Source organism: Chiloscyllium plagiosum, unplaced genomic scaffold (genome assembly GCF_037043375.1).
Source record: "Chiloscyllium plagiosum isolate Xiang-an unplaced genomic scaffold, Cpla_swu_hap1 HiC_scaffold_23, whole genome shotgun sequence".
NCBI classification, from domain to species: Eukaryota; Metazoa; Chordata; class Chondrichthyes; order Orectolobiformes; family Hemiscylliidae; genus Chiloscyllium; species Chiloscyllium plagiosum.
Window position 1 is genome coordinate 1,473,262 of NW_028270161.1, and position 20,795 is coordinate 1,494,056.

The 20,795-nt window shown below is 42.6% G+C and overlaps 1 protein-coding gene across 5 annotated transcripts in view; it reads right to left on the reverse strand.

Moving 5' to 3' along the window:
- The window catches only part of sema3ab (sema domain, immunoglobulin domain (Ig), short basic domain, secreted, (semaphorin) 3Ab), a 411,101-nt gene that overhangs the window by 20,431 nt on the left and 369,875 nt on the right, over window positions 1-20,795 (reverse strand). For all 5 annotated transcript variants that reach the window (XM_043714218.2, XM_043714215.2, XM_087999317.1 and 2 more), the window contains 2 exons: window positions 15,095-15,252; window positions 2,148-2,215 (listed from right to left, as the gene is read on the reverse strand). In XM_043714218.2, coding sequence (XP_043570153.1) covers window positions 2,148-2,215; window positions 15,095-15,252 — 226 coding nt within the window. The remainder of the gene's footprint in view (window positions 1-2,147; window positions 2,216-15,094; window positions 15,253-20,795) is intronic.

A 20,795-nucleotide genomic window follows, 5' to 3' on the forward strand; every position in this document is an offset into this window, starting at 1 on the left:
GAACTGGCTCAAAGGTAGAAGAAAGAGGGTGGTGGTGGAGTGTTGCTTTTCAGACTGGAGGCCTCTAACCAATGGAATGCCACAAGGATCGGTGCTGGGTCCACTACTTTTCATCATTTATATAAATGATTTACATGTGAACATAGGAGGTACAGTTAGTAAATTTGCAGATGATACCAAAATTGGAGGTGTAGTGGACAACAAAGAAGGTTTCCTCAGATTACAACAGGATCTTGATCAGATGAGCCAATGGGCTAAGGAGTGGCAGATGCAATTTAGATCAATGTGAGGCGCTGCATTTTGGGAAAGCACATCAGACCAGGATTTATACACTTAATGGTAAGGTCCTAGGGAGTGTTGCTGAACAAAGAGACCTTGGAGGGCAGGTTCATTGCTCCTTGAAAGTGGAATCGCAGGTATATAGGATAGTGAGGGCGGCGTTTGGTATGCTTTCCTTTATTGGTCAGAGTATTGAGTACAGGAGTTGGGAGGTCATGTTGTGACCGTACAGGATGTTGGTTAGGCTACTTTTGGAATAGTGTGTGCAATTCTGGTCTCCTTCCTATCAGAAGGATGGTGTGAAACTTGAAAGGATTCAAAAAGGATTTACAAGGATGTTGCCTGGGTTGGAGGATTTGAGCCAAAGGGAGAGATTGAATAGGCTCGGGCTATTTTCCCTGGAGCGTCGGAGGCTGAGGGGTAACCTTATGGAGTTTTATAAAATCATGAGGGGCATGGATAGGATAAATAGACAAATCTTTTCCCTGGGATGGGGGAGTCCAGAACTAGAGGACATAGGTTTAGGGTGAGAGGGGAAAGATATAAAAGGGGCAATTTGTTTCACTCAGAGGGTTTTACGTATATGGAATGAGCTGCCAAAGGAAGTGGTGGTGGCTGGTATAATTGCAACATTTAAAAGGCATTTGGATGGGTACATGAATAGGAAGGGTTTGGAGGGATATGGGCCAGGTGCTGGCAGGTGGGACTAGATTGGGTTGGGATATCTGGTCAACGTGGACAAATTGGACCAAAGGGTCTGTTTCCATGCTGTACATCTCTATGACTCTATAACTCTAATAGAAGCAGCATGAATGGGTGGAGTCATGAAATCATGACGGGTGGGTCGGGTGCTATCAAGTGGGACTAGATTGGGTTGGGATATCTGGTCGGCATGGACAGGTTGGACCAAAGGGTCTGTTTCCATGCTGTGACTCAATGACTGTAGATGGAGTTGATGAAGAAATTACTGTTCAGGTATTTTTGAAACAGCTTCAGTGGGGAATCACAATGAGGTGAAGCTGTTGGGGGAGAGAGATGGAGGGTTTGGAGAGAGTTACTGGGGAGTGGTTTTCTTTTAAGACAGGAGGAAGGCTTTCACTCCCTCTAATTCTCCAAGGAACATTATTTGATGAAGTTGGGAGTTTTTTGGAGGGGTTAAACATCACAAGCTCTCACAGTACAAAACTGATTCTGGATCCCAGGTCTGTCATCACTGCAAGAACATCATTTCAATATCATAAATGAGAATTATACTTGGTATGGACAGTCATCAAGATCATTTATAAAAATAGTCTTGAACCAATTAGTAGTGACCTGAATAAATCGACCACTGCTCTTTAACCTGCTACACTATGTACGATGGTAACCAAAACATTTACAAAATAAGGAAATTCTAAATAATTCATTTTGTAAGTAATATTTCCCCATGAAGTGAGTAGATCTCCCATGATAACCAAGTTGTAAAGCCAATAAGGTTATAAATCATTTGCGGTATTTCACTAGGTGTGTCTGATCACAGATACTAGCACAGTGCTTGATTGCTTTAGAGTCTGAGAAAGCTGAAGGGGAGACTTGCTACCCGAAAGGTCAGATGAAAAGAAACAGGAAAATTGGGAGAAGAGTTTTCAGGAATGGGATGCAGCTTTAACCTCTGATTTCCAATAGAAATCTGATACTTAGGATTCTGCAATGTTGATGTTTCACCAATATTTCATCAAAAATGGAAACAAATTATTTACCCAAGCTTTATCCATCTGAAAAGCTCCATGTACATATTGTAAATATAAAACACATCATTTGATAGAAGAATTGATCAGAAATGTCAGAATGTTGATCAATTGAAATCAAAAAAGTCGTCATAAGCTTACCATTGTGATGTTGATCAGAACACTGGGTGAGAGGGTCACCGTTCCTGATGTCTTGCCTTCTGGTACGCCTGAAACAAGAATAATCAGTGAAGTGTGGCTGGTTCTGCCATTTGGATGAAGAAGATTTTGTGTTGACACCAAATACAGGCTTGAAGAATCCCAATCAGCTGGCCACAGCTGGGAATCTTTAAGAAATCATTACATCAAGTTGATCTTGTATTTAGAGCCAATTCAGAACTGAATGGATCTGCTAAAGCTTTGCATCATGAGATAAATGCAAAATACTGCTGATGCTGGAAATCTGAAAATAAAACACAAAGAATGCTGGAGAAACTCAGCAGGTTATCGCTTCAAGTTCTGAAGAAAAGTTATTCCACACTTAAAACATTAACTCTGCTTCTCTTTTCACAGATGGTGCTAGACCTACTGAGTTTCCTCAGTGTGCTCTGCTTTTGTTTTGAATCCTGAGATCGTGACCCCTGATCTTCAAGCCATTTCTGTACAATATAGCCTGAGTGGATTAAACTTTATTTTATAAAATACAGATGGTTCAATAATATCCATTAGGGATGAAAATCTGCTGTTCTTTACCTGGTCTGGCCTACATGTAACTCCAGGTCTGCAGCAATGTGGTTGACTTTTAACTGTCCTCTGGACAATTAGGGATGGGTAATAAATGCTGGCCTGCCCACTGATGTCCACATCCCATCAATGAAAAAAATTACACCTTCAATATCTGAACTCTCCCCAATTGTAGCATTTCAGATGCTTCTGAATTGCAATGAACAAAGTGCTTATTATACACAATCCATGAAAACAGCTTCTGCATTGGTTCATTAACTTGGTGATATATTACCCATGATTCTGACGGTAAGTGTTAGGCACAGTGAAATTCAGAAGCTAATCAGCTGAAATGTGAATCAATATCTTCTCCTTGCTAAGTATTGCTAAGTACAGACACATAAGCTCCACAGTCATTTGGTGATAAGAACATACGTGAGGTTAGAACTAGAAGAAGGCATTTGTGTAATTAAGTCTCTCTCCCCACAGCCTCCAAAACTATCATGGATCCTCCCAGCCCTGTTAATTCCTGATATAGCCTTTTGTAAAATGCTCCTTATTTAAACATGTTAAATGAAGTGAAGCTGTAGCGTGCCAGCCTACTCTTCCCTCTGACATTCCTCACAGCAGATAGTTACCATTCAAAATATGGTATCCAACAGACTGTGTTTCATGCAGTATTGTAAACACTTGTAACCAGCTCCACCTGTATTTGACCTTGGAAATTCTCTATTTCCTAATTGATAGTCATCCATTTTTATCCTTTTAAAACAGGTAAAGCTAACTTTGTTAGTTTTAGTTGAATTTACAGTGAGTCCATAATGAGCACCAAAAACAAATGATTAAGCCCCATTTCTGGCTGATTCAACATGTTTAGATTAGATTCCCTACAGTGTGAAACAGGCCTTTCGGTCCAACAAGTCCACACCGACCTCCGAAGAGCAACCCACCCAGACCTAGTTTCAGTTCTACAACAGTGAGGTAGATCTGCAGCATTTTCAAAACATGAACCAATCTTCCTTCAAAACTTCTTTCCATGAATAAAAATCCAGATTGGTGGCACTGCGTTTATAATTTCTTTGATATTCTGTCTGTAGCCTTTTCATTATATTCTGAAAGTGATACACTCAAGCCCACACATAGCATTACAGAACTTATCTGAAAGGCTTAAATAATGATTCCTTTCAACTTGAAGTTGTAAGTGTGGGGTGAATGTAGTTAGTGTTCTAATCATAATCACATTTTTACTGATAATTTGTTAGCAAATGTTGATAGTCATGTTCTAAAGTGACACTATTTCCTTGTCTTTGTTAGTGGCTGTCCCTGCCCTGGTATAGGTGTTTCTGCACTAATCTACATATGCAGTTACTAGATTTATCTAAATCTCTAAACCAGATCCCTTTAAATGATGGTATGCTCGAGCATGTATGTACTTGATCACATTGTTCACCATCAGTAAAATCTACATGGTACATCCATATCCCTAAGTCATTGATGAAAATAAAGGAGTGACCTGGTGGATCAGTGGTTAACACTGTAGTGGGGTGGCACAATGCCTCAGTAGCTAACACATCTGCCTCAGAATGCTAATGACCTGTGTTTGATTCCACCCTCGAGTGACTGTCTGTGTGGAGTTTGCACGTACTCCCCTGTCTGCATGGGTTTCATCCCATAGTCCAAAAATGTGCAGGTTAGGTGGATTGACCAAGGGCAATACAAGATTATAGATGCGGGTCTGGGTGGGACGCTCCTTGGAGGGTTGATGTGGGCTGAATGGCCTACTTCCACACTGTCGGGATTCTATGAAAGTCAATAAGTCCCTTTGAAATCTTCCCAATTTCCTGTTCTTCATTTATTATTATCTTCTCATTTCTGTGGATGTTCAATTTTCAATTCACATCACAAATATTCTTTAAAATGAGAGCTATTCAGAAGAGTACGACAGTGGAATGAATTGGACAGTTCTCCCAAAGAGCCAACACAGTAACAATGGGTAGAATGGCCTCATTCTGTTCCACAGGTTTCTCGGATTGATGTGGCAGCAAACTGTAGCTATTTCACAAAGAGTTCCACTTGAAAGGATGATCAACAATAACAGACAAGCAATCTCCCTGAGGTAATAGTGGCTGAAGGACCTGAACTGAAGGGAATTTATATTTGCCTGGAATTGGTGTTGGGGAGACTGTTAGGTCTGAAGGTTGATAAGTCCCCGGGGCCTGATGGTCTACATCCCAGGGTACTGAAGGAGGTGGCTTGAGAAATCGTGGATGCTTGGTGATTATTTTCCAGAATTCGATAGATTCGGGATCAGTTCCTGCAGATTGGAGGGTGGCTAATATTGTACCACTTTTTAAGAAAGGTGGGAGAGAGAAAACAGGAAATTATAGACCAGTTAGTCTGACCTCAGTGGTGGGAAAGATGCTGGAGTCTATTATAAAGGATGAAATTACGACACATCTGGAGAGTAGTAACAGGATTGGTCAGAGTCAGCATGGATTTATGAAGGGGAAATCACGCTTGACTAATCTTCTGGAATTTTTTGAGGATGTAACTCTGAAGATAGACGAGGGAGATCCAGTAGATGTAGTGTACCTGGACTTTCAGAAAGCTTTTGATAAAGTCCCACATAGGAGGTTATGAGCAAAATTAGGGTGCATGGTATTGGGGGCAAAGTACTCACTTCAATTGAAAGTTGATTGGCTGATAGGAAACAAAGAGTAGTGATAAATGGCTCCATTTTGGAATGGCAGGCAGTGACCAATGGGGTACCGCAAGGATCAGTATTGGGACCGCAGCTTTTTATAATGTATAATGATATAGAAGATGGTATTAGTAATAACATTAGCAAATTTGCTAATGATACTAAGCTGGGTGGCAGGGTGAAATGTGATGAGGGTGTTAGGAGATTATAGGGTGACCTGGACAAGTTAGGTGAGTGGGCAGATGCATGGCAGACTGGATAAATGTATGGTTATCCATTTTGGTGGCAAGAACAGGAAGGCAGATTACTATCTAAATGGAATCAATTTAGGTAAAGGGACAGTACAGAGAGATCTGGGTGTTCTTGTACACCAGTCAATGAAGGTAAACATGCAGGTACAGCAGGTAGTGAAGAAGGCTAATAGCATGCTGGCCTTCATAACAAGAGGGATTGAGTATAGAAGCAAAGAGGTTCTTCTGCAGCTGTACAGAGACCTGGTGAGACCACACCTGGAGTACTGTGTGCAGTTCTGGTCTCCAAATTTGAGGAAAGACATTCTGGCTATTGAGGGAGTGCAGTGCAGGTTCACGAGGTCAATTCCTGGAATGGTGGGATTACCTTACGTTGAAAGACTGGAGTGACTGGGCTTGTATACCCTCGAGTTTAGAAGACTGAGAGGGGATCTGATTGAGACATATAAGATTATTAAAAGATTGGACACTCTGGAGGCAGGAAACATGTTTCTGCTGATGGGTGAGTCCCGAACCAGAGGACACAGCTTAAAAATACGGGGTAGACCATTAAGGACAGAGATGAGGAGAAACGTCTTCACCCAGAGAGTGGTGGCTGTGTGGAATGCTCTGCCCCAGAGGGCAGTGGAGGCCCAGTCTCTGGATTCATTTAAGAAAGAGTTGGTTAGAGCTCTCAAGGATAGTGGAATCAAGGGTTATGGAGATAAGGCAGGAACAGGATACTGATTAAGGATGATCAGCCATGATCATATTGAATGGTGGTGCAGGCTCGAAGGGCAGAATGGCCTACTCCTGCACCTAATGTCTATATTTCTACGTGAGGTTTCATTGCCAGTTCAGTGTTATTGCAAGATTCAGAGATCAGCAGTTCAGCAAACTTCCACCCACCTTGATATTTATATCACACCCTCTCTATCTGATTCTGAGCTTGTAATGATGAGGTCAAACTGAATCTTTCCAATGCAAACATTCAACTAAAAAGGTAGAAACAGGGAAGAGGGACTGGGATTCTAATTAGGATATTGGCTCTTATCAGATTGATTCAGAGGAATTTATTCTGATGGGTACAATAAGGTGACATTAATCCACTTGGCTGGATGCAAACAAGAACAGAATGTAATCAAAGCAATATCTACTCAAACTCTGATTACACTAAAGGGATGACAAGGGATCTATTCTCAGGGATCCAGCACAGCAATACAAACACCACCTTCAGCTCATTGTGATATCATTTCTCCGGGAGGGAAGCTGTTTTGAGAACCAGGGTCCAAAATGATTCACATTACAGTTTGCTTGGGCATTTTATTTCCCATAACTAACTTCCCAAGCCACGTAGATTTATAGCTGGGCTACAAACAGGGTTTAGGCTGGGCTAATACATGAGGCTTAGCTTCCTGAACTTTCATCTTGCTATTTTTAAAGCGAACAAAACATAAAAGTAAGAATTTCTGTAATCCCTGTTAAAAGAGACATTGTCAGGTGGAGAGAATTTCATAACCACCGTGATCAGTTAGTCTGAACACATCTGGAAAATGACACTTTGCTGCTGTATTTAAGATTTGGATCCTGGCTGCCATGCTGCTGTTGAGACATATTTTAGGTGACATGTGTGTTTGACTTTTAATCTTTGTTATGGGGTAAAGTGCTGAATACCAAACCTTATTCTATATATTTATTTAAAAGCATATACTTGACATATAAGATTATTCTTCTTCAATCACAAAGATGGATGCAGTTCACACAATATGAATTCAATTGCCCATCATTCAGACAATAGTTTCTTGCTTTTTTGAAGAGCCAGTACAGGCATGATAGGCCAAATGGCCTCTTTCTGTGATTCTTAGTTACTTGTGCTCCACTTTTCCCCTCAATAAACAGTATCTGATGTTAGCTCAGCATCTGTTCAAATCATTGCTCATACTGACGTATCGATGTTTCTGAGATTTCAGCTCCTGGGCAATTTCCGGTACTTTGGAATCCAACTCAAGAAATAAAATGGAATGGCTGTGAGAACAGGCTGGTATTACTGGGCTACTGTCACAATGCAATATTCTTTGCAATGTAGGTTTCAGTTCAGACTGGGTCAGGTTGGAACTCCCCAAGCAAATGGAGATATAACCCTGCAGGTTAATGCTCTTGGTGAGATAGGAAGAAATTCAGATGATCCTGTCAATCCATTTGCTGCCGTGTCATAAAACATTATTTCAAATCCTGTATGATTGAACAATGGAGCCTAAAGATTTGATAGGAATGTACAGATTTTTGGTCTATTCCTGGATAACCACACCTCCCCAAACCACATGATTCTTCCTTCATCTAACATCGCTCTGCTACCACCTCTAACTTTGTGAGGTGACAACACAGGTTGGGATCCTGATTTTAAATAATTTCCTTCATCCCCAATCCTGCAAGACTTGTAACAGAGTCAAGTTGAATCCAGATTGGTGATCAACATATTCTCTGGGCAGAGCTTGACTGTGTTTTAAATGCACTGAAACCCAAGTTGCATATTTAATGAATATGCACAGTACAGAGTTTTGACTGCATTTGACGGCAACATTAAGGTCTCACCCAAAACTCAAATCTTGACCCTTTATTTTCCCCAGAATATTGAAAATTCAGATGGAACCAAGTGGATGGCACATTCAGGGAAATCTTTTTGTTTGTGCTTTTTCCCATTTCTCTGTTTAAAGATGAGTCCCTATTGACCATTATGGCACTGCACTAGTCCCTATTGACCATTATGGCACTGCACTAGTCCCTATTGACCATTATGGCACTGCACTAGTCCCTATTGACCATTATGGCACTGCACTAGTCCCTATTGACCATTATGGCACTGCACTAGTTGATCAGGCATTACACAAGGTTTCACAAGACATCAAAATTCGTTGCCTTTTATAACATTGTTAACCTGAAGGTTAGTCTAAATTAAGAACTACATCCCATTAGGAATCTCTTCATGTCAGTTCATTGATAAATGTCAAGGTCCTCTATCACACAAAATAGCTATGGACAGAGAAATCAACATGCCACAGTTAATAATAATGCTCAGAATTATAATGATTCGGAGATGCCGGTGTTGGACTGGGGTGTACAAAGTTAAAAATCACACAACACCAGGTTATAGTCCAACAGGTTTAATTGGAAGCACACTGGCTTTCGGAGCGACGCTCCTTCATCAGGTGATTGTGGAGGGCTCGATCGTAACACAGAATTTATAGCAAAAATTTGCAGTGTGATGTAACTGAAATTATACATTGAAGAATTGATTGTCTGTTAAGCCTTTCATCTGTTAGAATACAGTGATAGTTTCACTTCTTTCATGTGTAAATTACTAAACCCTTTTTTTAAAGTTGCATTCTCGGGTTAGCTGTTAACAATGGTGATAGCTAGACAATATGTTGACGGTGTTAGCCCCCTGTGTTCTCTGTCTATGACCTGATGTTTAGATTGATTCCAATCTAAAAAGTGAAGTCACAGAGTTTTACATAAATTCATGCAGTTTTTGAGCTCAGAGTTCAACATGAATCTATGTGGTTTTTGAGCAAAGTGCAATGTAACTCTGAAAGTACCAAAAAAATTCACCACACACAATATATATGTGTGCATGTGGGTCTTTGTCTGTCTGTGTGTGTGTCTGACTGGGGTGGGGGTTGTGAGTGTGAGAAAATGTGTGTGTGTGTGTGTGTGTAGTGAGTGCAGAGTGTCTTAAGTCTGTGAGGGGGTGCATGTGTGGGAGTCTGTGTGTCTATAAGGGTGTGTGTGGGTGTCTGTGTGCGCGTCTGTGTGTATCTGTGTCCGTGTGCATGTGAGAGTGTGTGTGTGTGTGTGTAGGAATATCTGTGTGTGTGTGTGTAGTGCAATGGTGATCACCTGTAATGTGACATGAACCCAAGGTCCCGGTTGAGGCCCTCCTTATGGGTACCGAACTTAGCTATCAGCCTCTGCTCAGCCACTTTCCTCTGCTGAGGAGAAAGTGAGGTCTGCAGATGCTGGAGATCAGAGCTGGAAATGTGTTGCTGGAAAAGCGCAGCAGGTCAGGCAGCATCCATGGAACAGGAGAATCGACGTTTTGGGCATAAGCCTGAAGAAGGGCTTATGCCCGAAACGTCGATTCTCCTGTTCCCTGGATGCTGCCTGACCTGCTGCGCTTTTCCAGCAACACATTTCCAGCACTTTCCTTTGCTGCCTGTCTCGAAGTCAACCTTGGAGGATGGTCACCCGAAGGTCCGAGGCTGAATGTCCTGGACCACTGAAGTGTTCCCCAACTGGGAGGGAATCCTCCCAGTACCTTCCAAAGGTACAAAGCCAACACACCGGGACATCCCATCGTGTCAGGAAATGGGACCCTATGTGAGAATCTCTCTGGCTATGTGGAAGGCATCTTGAAACCTATTGTACAGGGGATCCCTAGCTTCTGTCGCGACACTACGGATTTCTTACAGAAACTCAGCACCCATGGACCAGTTGAACCAGGAACATTCCTCGTCACAATGGATGTTTCCTCACTCTACACCAGCATCCCCCACAAGGATGGCATCGCGGCAACAGCCTCAGTACTCAACACCAACAACTGCCAGTCTCCAAACACCATTCTACAACTCATCCGCTTTATCCTCGATCATAACGTCTTCACCTTTGACAACCAATTCTTCATCCAGACACACGGAACAGCCATGGGGACCAAATTTGCACCCCAATATGCCACCATTTTTATGGACAAGATTTCTTCTCTATGCAGGATCTCCAACTGACATTGTACACCAGGTACATTGATGACACTTTCTTCCTCTGGACCCATGGCGAGGAGTCACTGATAAAACTACACAGTGACATCAACAATTTTCATCCCACCATCAAACTCACCATGGACTACTCTCGATTGTCTGTCTCATTCTTGGACACGTGCCTCTCCATCAAGGACGGACACCTCAGCACCACACTCTACCGCAAACCCACAGACAACCTCACAATGCTACACTTCTCCAGCTTCCACCCAAAACATATTAAAACAGCCATTCCCTATGGACAAGCCCTACGCATACACCGGATCTGCTCAGATGAGGAACGTGACGGACACCTGGAAGTACTCAAGGATGCCCTCACAAGAACGGGGTACAATGTTCAACTCATCGACCGCCAGTTCCGACGTGCCACAGCAAGGAACCGTAATGACGTCCTCAGGAGACAGACACGGGCTGCAATTGACAGGGTACCCTTCGTTGTTCAGTACTTCCCAGGGGCTGAAAAATTATGCCATGTTCTTCGTGACCTGCAACGCATTATCAATGAAGATGAGCACCTCACCAAGACCTTCCCCACACCTCCACTACTTGCCTTTAAACAACCGCCAAACCTCAAACAGATCATTGTTCGTAGCAAACTGCCCGGTTCTCAGGACAACTCCATACAACCCTGTCACGGTGGACGCTGCAAAACATGTCAGATTGTGGAAATAGATGCCACCATTACGCGTGGGAACACCTCCCACCGTGTACATGGCAGGTACTCATGTGACTCAGCCAACATTGTCTATCTTATACGTTGCAGGCAGGGATGCCCAGAAGCATGGTACATTGGGGAAACCGAGCAAAGGCTACGACAACGGATGAATGGGCACCGCACAACAATCACAGACAGGAGGGTTCCCTCCCAGTTGGGGAACACTTCAGTGGTCCAGGACATTCAGCCTCGGACCTTCGGGTGACCATCCTCCAAGGTGGACTTCGGGACAGGCAGCAGAGGAAAGTGGCTGAGCAGAGGCTGATAGCTAAGTTCGGTACCCATAGGGAGGGCCTCAACCGGGACCTTGGGTTCATGTCACATTACAGATGATCACCATTTCCCTCCCCTCTCCTATCAGCATTCCGTAAAGACCACTCCCTCCGTGACTCCCTCGTCAGATCCACACCCCCCACCAACCCATCCTCCACTCCCGGCACCTTCCCCTGCAACCGCAGGAGGTGCAAGACTTGCGCCCACACCTCCCCCCTCACCTCCCTCCAAGGCCCCAAAGGAAACTTCCATATCCACCACAGATTCACCTGCACCTCCACACACATCATCTATTGCATCCTCTGCACCCGATGTGGCCTCCTCTATATTGGGGAGACAGGCCGGCTACTTGCGGAGCATTTCAGAGAACACCTCTGGGACACCCGGACCAACCAACCCAACCACCCTGTAGCTCAACATTTCAACTCCCCCTCCCACTCCACCAAGGATATGCAGGTCTTTGGACTCCTCCATCGTCAGACCACAACAAAACGACGGTTGGAGGAAGAACGCCTCATCTTCCGCCTAGGAACCCTCCAACCACAAGGGATGAACTCGGCTTTCACCAGTTTCCTCATTTCCCCTCCCCCCACCCTGTCTCAGTCAAATCCATCGAATTCAGCACCGCCTTCCTAACCTGCAATCTTCTTCCCGACCTCTCCGCCCTCACCCCAGTCTGACCTATCACCCTCACCTTGACCTCTTTCCACCTATCACATTTCCGACGCCCCTCCCCCAAGTCCCTCCTCCCTACCTTTTATCTTAGCCTGCTGGACAAACTTTCCCCATTCCTGAAGAAGGGCCTATGCCCGAAACGTCGATTCTCCTGTTCCCTGGATGCTGCCTGACCTGCTGCGCTTTTCCAGCAACACATTTCCAGCTCTGATCTCCAGCATCTGCAGACCTCACTTTCTCCTCAGATGATCACCATTGCACTACACACACACACACACAGATATTCCTACACACACACACTCTCACATGCACACGGACACAGATACACACAGATGCGCACACAGACACCCACACACACCCTTATAGACACACAGACTCCCACACATGCACCCCCTCACAGACTTAAGACACTCTGCACTCACTACACACACACACACTTTCTCACACTCACAACCCCCACCCCAGACAGACACACACACAGACAGACAAAGACCCACATGCACACATATATATTGTGTGTGGTGAATTTTTTTGGTACTTTCTGAGTTACATTGCACTTTGCTCAAAAACCACATAGATCCATGTCGAACTCTGAGTTCAAAAACTGCATGAATTTATGTAAAACTCTGTTATTTCACTTTTTAGATTGGAATCAATCTAAACATCAGGTCATAGACAGAGAACACAGGGGGCTAACACCTTCAACATATTGTCTCGCTATCACCATTGTTAACAGCTAACCCGAGAATGCAACTTTAAAAAAAGGGTTTTGTGATTTACACATGAAAGAAGTGAAACTATCACTGTATTCTAACAGATGAAAGGATTAACAGACAATCAATTCTTCAATGTATAATTTCAGTTACATCACACTGCAAATTTTTGCTATAAATTCTGTGTTACGATCGAGCCCTCCACAATCACCTGATGAAGGAGCGTCGCTCCGAAAGCTAGTGTGCTTCCAATTAAACCTGTTGGACTATAACCTGGTGTTGTGTGATTTTTAACAGAATTATAATGAATTTGAATAGTCCAAATATCATAAACATTCTGAGAAAACTGAAACAGCTGAGCTCTTCTGGATGCAAAATGATTCTCTAACAAAGTCATCTTTGAGGATGCAAATAATTCATGGTCACAATTTTCACAATATTGAAGGGTATTGCCATAATTGGTCTGGGCAAGTTGTTCACAATATCACAGAAGGAAATAATGATGGGATAGCTGTTATAAATTAGCACAAAGAGGATTGTTTTTGCACAAGGAGTATGAGACTTGTGAAACTTGTAAAAGTGAGCACTAATGAAATTCATAATAAAAATGAATTAAAACAAAAAGTGCTGGAGAAATCATTAAATCTGGCAATCTGTGTTGCAAGAGGAACAAAGTTAACATTTTGAGTCTGATATGATGGCTATTCAGAGTTCTGAAGAAGAGTCACTTTAGACTCAAAATGTTACCTCTGCTTCATGCTGCCAAATCTGTTATGATTCTCCAGTAATTTCTGTTTTTATTTTAGATCTCCAGTATCCACTGTGTTTCACTTTTATAATTGTAAAAATGAGTTAATGAGGTAACTACCTCAGAGCAGTACAATATTCTTGCAACTCAATCACTGACACTTGGAAAATTAATGTTGCTCATTTGGTCATCTTCAGAGCCACAGTATATTGAGTTGTGTTAAAGATGTAGCAGTGGGTATGAGTGCAGACATCACTTGCTTGACCACAAACAGAGTTCTAAGAAATTCCACACTGTCCCTGAAGTTGACTGTGAAGGAGTCTCAGGAGATCATAGTGACCTTGAGGTGCATTGCCAAACATCACAACTACCTTTAGTACATATAAAACATTTTATTACTGTTTTGGGACTCTTTTCTCTGCTCTGACAGAAATAAAACTTTCACAAGCACCTGTAGGTTCCTCAGGTCAGTGATATGTCTGGAAGAGGTAAAAAGAGTTGCGTTTCCTCAAAATGGAATTTTAAATGATGAGCTGGCATATCAGTAATTTCCATTTGCTCAACATTTTGAAGTACAGAATATTTCTAATGATGTGGAGATGCCGGTGTTGGACTGGGGTGTACTAAGTTAAAAATTACACAACACCAGGTTATAGTCCAACAGGTTTACTTGGAAGCACTAGCTTTCGGAGCACTGCTCCTTCATCAGGTGGTTGTCTAACCCTAACCCAACTACCTGATGAAGGAGCAACGCTCCGAAAGCTAGTGTGCTTCCAAGTAAACCTGTTGGACTATAACCTGGTGTTGTGTGATTTTTAAGAATATTTCTAGACATTGACATTTTTCTTCTGTTGATGAATTATTTAGCTTGAGTTCTTGAACAAAGTTATGATTCTGATTGATCAGATCTATGTTCATGGTAAGTGCTGTTAGCGAATTTAAGATTCAAGCCTGGATGGACATGCACAGATCAAGACTCTGAATTTCTTATTTCAATCTAGGGCCTTTGTGGCTATGTAGCAAGAATATCAGATAGGAAATATTCAGTAATAGAGCCGTCCCATAGATTCACAAAAAACATAAAACTCAATCCCTACAGAGTTTTTCGAAAGAATTTGAGAATACCAGACTCTCCTTTGGTCACTGAATGGGAATCTGTCTTAGATGCTATGATGATGAGCAGCTGAAATACTGGATCATGAAACAAAATACTCTCGCCTGCAAACGCTTCTTTTAACATGGAAAGGGAACAATTGGTTTACTGAATTATAGCTGTCACAAAGGGACTAAGAGCAGGATTGTGACATATTGCCAAATGTAATTATGTTGACACCCTGGTGCTGTACTTCTGCTGTCAGCAGTGCCCATCTGCCTGGTATTTCCTCACTCACTGCTCATATAAATATTTACCATTGCTATGAAGGTTTCCAACTGAGGTTTTGTGCTACACACATCTTGCAAGCATCACTTTCCCAACCAGGAAAGGAGCAAATACCAAAGCCATCTGAAATTATTCCTACCTTTTGGCAGTGGGGAAATATCTGGAACATGAGAAGCCATCCCAGGCGCAGTAGGGGTCCCTAGCGAGGCAGCACTCTGCACATGCCTTTCCATAAACATCACATCGATGTAATGGGAGCTGGGAGACTCCGAGTGCAGAGCCAACGTACAGTTGTTGCTGAAAACAAAAGAGGAAATATTGGCGTGAGACATAGTTGGAGGGTGACAGGAGAAAGAAAAATGAGAGCTGAGTAGGAAATGTCACCTTCGCTCATCTGTGTTTGCTTCTGGATAAACAACAAGAAAGTCAAAAACCAAGATGGCCCTGTCAGAAGGGTTGCAGATGCTGATGCAGAGAATTAAGTCACAAAAATGAGTTGCTGACACCTTCCTTCACTTTACTGATGATCAACAGGAGACTGATGGGCCAGTAATTGGCCAGGCTGGATTTGTCCTGCTTTTTGTGGAAAGGACATACCTGGAGAGGTAGGTGCTAGTGTTGTAAGTGTACAAGAACAGCTTGGCTAGGGGAAAGTGGTGAGTTCTGGAGCATTAGTCTTCAGTATCATTGTAGGAATGTTGTCAGGGCCTATAGTCCTTACAGCATCCAGTGCCTCCAACCGTTTATTGACACCACATGGACTGAATATAATTGGCTGAAAATGGGTATCTGTTCTGCTGGGGGCCACTGGAAGAGGTCATGTTCCTCTGATATGTTGGGCTCTTCCATCATTGAGGATAGGAGGTATTTGAGGAGCCTTCTCTTCCAGTGAGTTGTTTAATTGTCCACCATCATTTATGACTGGAAGTGGCAGGACTTCAGAGTTTAGAGTCATAGAGATGTACAGCATGGATACAGACCCTTCGGTCCAACCCGTCCATGCCGACCAGATATCCCAACCCAATCGAGTCCCACCTGCCAGCACCCGGCCCATATCCCTCCAAACCCTTACCATTCATATACCCATCCAGGTGCCTTTTTAAATGTTGTAATTGTACCAGCCTCCACCACATCCTCTGGCAGCTTATTCCAAACAAGTACCACTCTCTGCGTGAAAAAGTTGCCCCTTAGGTCTCCTATATATCTTTCCCCTCTCACCCTAAACCCTCTTATTCTGGACTCTCCCACCCCAGGGGAAAGACTTTGTCTATTTATCCTATCCATGCCCCTCATGATTTTATAAACCTCTATAAGGTCACCCCTCAGTCTCCGATGCTCCAGGGAAAACTGCCCCAGCCTATTTGACCTCTCCCTATAGCTCAAAACCTCCAACCCTGACAACATCTTTGTAAATCTTTTCTGAACTTTTTCAAGTTTCACAACATCAACATCATCTTTCCGACAGGAAGAATCTGATCTATTGATTGTGGGGTCATTTAGCTCTATCACTTGCTGCTTATGTTGCTTAGCATGAAAATTGTGCTGTTTGTGGCTTCACCAGGCTAACACCTCATCTTTAAGTATGTCTGGTGCTGCTTCTGGCATGTCCTCCTACACATTCCACTGAAACAGGGTTGATCTCTCAACTTGATTCTCTACACCTTTGCCCTGTTCCTTTCCTAATTACTAAAATATTTTACATGCAGTTCATTATCGCCAATGCCACCGCTTTGTCATGACCCTGACTGATCCTCTTGCAATCGGTCCCTGGTATACTTCAGTGGTAATTCCTTATTCATCTTAAAATATCATCCCCTTGAAACTGCTACACATTCCTTACAATCATTTGCTTTTTGTATCTCTTCCCATTTCCACACATTTTCAAAACTCCTGAACACAGTTGATTGAAAAGATGTTCATTAATTGATTTATTTTTGCTTACTAGCCTGAATGACATAAAACAATGGTCACCTGACCTCAAGTGTCCTTTTTGTTATACTTTATTAATCATTCACTTCTTATTCATTCAAAATAAATCCATTATATACAATGCCCTCATGAGCATCTTAATGAATTGCTTGCAAATTGAGTGCCTCATGAATACAATTGCAGTGGACAGACGTTCACTGTACGTTCCCAACAATGTAAAAGACATTCAAAATTCCTCAGCGTTATTCAACACTCCTCAATTACATTGACTCTCACAAAACATCATCAGACATCCTTCAGCTATTGTCAGGCTCCTAACACATTATTAATCATGAGATTTTCTACTTTCTTGTCCTTTAATTTTATTCAAGGAGACTCCAAGTACTATTTTGAGTTTCATAATCCATTCTCATTTAGTAATCCTGCAGGTCCTTTAAAAAAAAATCATATCACACACCAACAGAAAATCTCAAGAATTTGGTGCAGGCGGCCATTCATCCATTTCCTCTGCTATTTAAGACCAGGACTGATCTCATTATTGTCCCAATTCCACTTTCCCAAAACTCTCAACCCCCGTGTTATTCACAAACCTGTCGAATTCAGTCATGAATACAGCAACCTGTACTGCTCTCTATGAAGAGGAGAGGAGATGGCTAAGGACAGATTGATAGAAGTTTGCAGTATCTTGAGAGGTTGCGGGAGAGTGGATAGGAAAAGGCTGTTCCTGCTTGTGAAAGGATTCAGAAGGAGAGTGCTCAGTTTTAAAGTGTTAGACACATTAAATAAATGGGAGGTGAATGCACTGTCTGGAAATCTGATGGAGGCAGGTTTAATGGAGGCATTCAAGAGGGGCATTGGGTGGTTCTTTAAATAGAAGCAATATTCAGCATTACAGGGAAAAGGCAGAAGATAATCAGTCAAAAAGCACAATGGGCCCAATGTCCTCATGCCATATCAGAGGAATTCTGTGAAGAGAAATCCACAGACTAACTATTCTCAGAACAAAGAAAATCTCTTCTACATCTTCAATGAGAAAGGCTTTATTTTTAATCTGTCCCTTCATTCACATCTCTCTCAAAAAGGGGGTAACAAACTCTCAGAATCCACCCTATGAAAGCCCCCTCAGGATCTTATGTTTCAATAAGATCACTATACATTTTTCTGAACTTAAATGGATATAGACTCAAGCTTCTTCATACCAGAGATCCGTTGTGAATATTTTCTAATGATGGGACCAAAACTGTACCCAAAATCCTAGGTACTGTTTGACTAAGAATGTGTCCAATTGTAGCAAAACTTTCTTTCTTTTGTATTCCATTCCTCTTACAATAAACACCCACTTTCCTTTGTGATTACTTGCTATACCTGTAGACAATACTAACCCTTCTTGTGTTGGGAAACCCAAAGCACTCTGTCTGGTGGAGATCTGATGTGGAGGTGCTAATGGTGGACTGGGTGGACAAAGTGAGAAGTCACATGACACCAAGTTCTGGTCCAACAGGTGAAGTCAGTTAAAGAATTCACCTGATGAAGGGGTAATGCTCTGAAAACTTGTGATTTCAAATAAATCTATTGGACCAAAATCTGGTGTTGTGTGACTTCTGACTTGGTGGAGATCTGCGATCTCTCTCCATTTAAATATTGTACAGCTTTCCTACTCTTTCTGCTACATTTTACACATTATACTCCACTTTACAATTTTTACCCAGTCACTTAACCTGTCTATATCCTTTTGTTGACTCCTTATAAATTTGTGACAGATTACTTTGCCTGCAATCTTTGAGTGATCAGTGAATTTAGCTCCAATATGTTTGACCCTTTCATCCACAGATAAATTTCATTAACAAGTCGTTGAAACCCCAGCGCTGATCCCCATTGTGTGTTATTGTTTGTCAACCCACAATGAACTAATTGTGCAGAATCTATGATAGGGGCCTGAGAGAGAAATATGGCAGGACGATGGGAAATGTCTGCTGAAGGCCTCTCTCATTGTTGGGAGCAACTCGCCTCAGCTTTTAATTAAGTTCCAGGCTTTGAGAGGAGATTCTTACTTATTAAAGAGAATTATTGCTTGTTAATGACCCTATTAACTGCACACCTTGCCTTATTAATGTGCAGCTTACCACCTGCTGAGAGTAAATCAAACGTTAAGAATCATGAATATGGCAGTCAGAGTGGCTCCCTCCCAACCTCAGCTCACTGCTGGCTGGGAGGACACTCTATGTTTGAAACTGGGCACCAACATCTCAGGGCATTAGCACTGGCCATATGCACCCAATTTCCACAGACAATGCCATCTGACATGTGCCAGCCTCTAAAAGCCATCGTACCACTTCTCTGATCCACTACAGTTTTACCATGGCCATTTTCATCCTAAACTGCACATCTTTGGACTGTGGGCGGAAACCAGAGCACCCAGAGGAAACCCACGCAGATACAGGGAGAATGTGCAAACTACACATAGTCAGTCACTCGAGGCGGGAATTAAACCCAGGGCCCTGATACTGTGAGGGAGCAGCGCTAACCACTGTGTACAGGCAGTGAGTTGACAGCAATGAGGGTATGTAGGATTAGTAGTGTTGGGATTTGAGGTGGGTGAGAGTGAGTGAAGGTGGATATTATAGGTGATAATAAGGGTAGAGCGTGAGCCTTGTTGGGAGGTGGGTACAGGAGCAGAGTGAGGGTGAGATATCAGTGAGAAAATGTGGGCTGGTGGAATGGAGAAGGTCATTGATCTTCATCCTACAAAGCTGGGCATTCCTCCAGGAGGCTGAGATTGCACTGACCCAGGGTCAACCTCAGATTAGATGGCATGGTGTGGTGCTGTGGCCTCCAGAGGCAGTGCAGTAGGTAATGGACATCTGATTTTGCACCACTCCATCCAGTAGGACCTCCGATGCAGAACGCTGACAATGTCTCCACCTCTGGGAAAAATGTTGGGAACTCTGTAGGTCAGCTCCGGACTGATGGTGATTGTCTGGGTGCACACTGAGATTTTCATAATGCACAGACAGAGGGAACGCTGGTCCATTCTGGGATATTCCAGCAGTGGAGAATTGTTCTGGGAACATAGAATGTTGGAATCTTGCAGAGGGGGAGCCATCAGGGCAGGGTAGGTCATTAATGAGTTTACTAAGATACAGTGAGAGATCTCACTGGCTGTTGTAGAGAAATACCGTTCATGAGAAACACAACAAAACTGACACTTCAGCAAATAAATGTAAAATTCAAACCATTTCCCCTAACTCTCTGCTTCCAGTTAATTAACCAATCATCTGTTCAAGTTAATATATAACTGCCTACCATGAGCTCCTATTTTGTGTTTTGATGCGGCATCTTATGAAACATCTTTTGAAGATTTAAGAATATCATACCCACAAGTTCCCTTTCCCTGCTTGTGCACTTCTTTCTCAAAATACCCTGACATGTTCTTTGCATCAATCCTGTTATTCATACAGCAAAGCTTGAATTCCTGTGAACTCACAGCATGAGGCCAGGCCAGTGCACTGGACTGTTTGAAGAGATTTCAATAGTGAATCCTATCACATTGATAATAAAACATCTAAATTATCTGAAATATGGAAACCTAAGTAAAAATGTGAATGTATTTCAGAAAATCTGCCATTACTGAGAACTGTCAACCAATCAAGGACAAATCGAGTTTGAATTCCAACTTGATTAATGACTCCAGTATTTTACTAATTAAGGTAAAATATAAATGCAGGTTATTGTTGCACATGCCAGGGATATGGGCTGGGTAACATTGTCTGTACTCAGAGCTGCTCTTTACCTGAATATCCATTGACCTCTTCCTTTCACTTGGAAAAACTCAGAAGTCACATGGTACCAGATTATAGCCTAACAGGTTTATTTGAAATCACAAGCTTTTGGAGCACTACTCCTTTGTCATC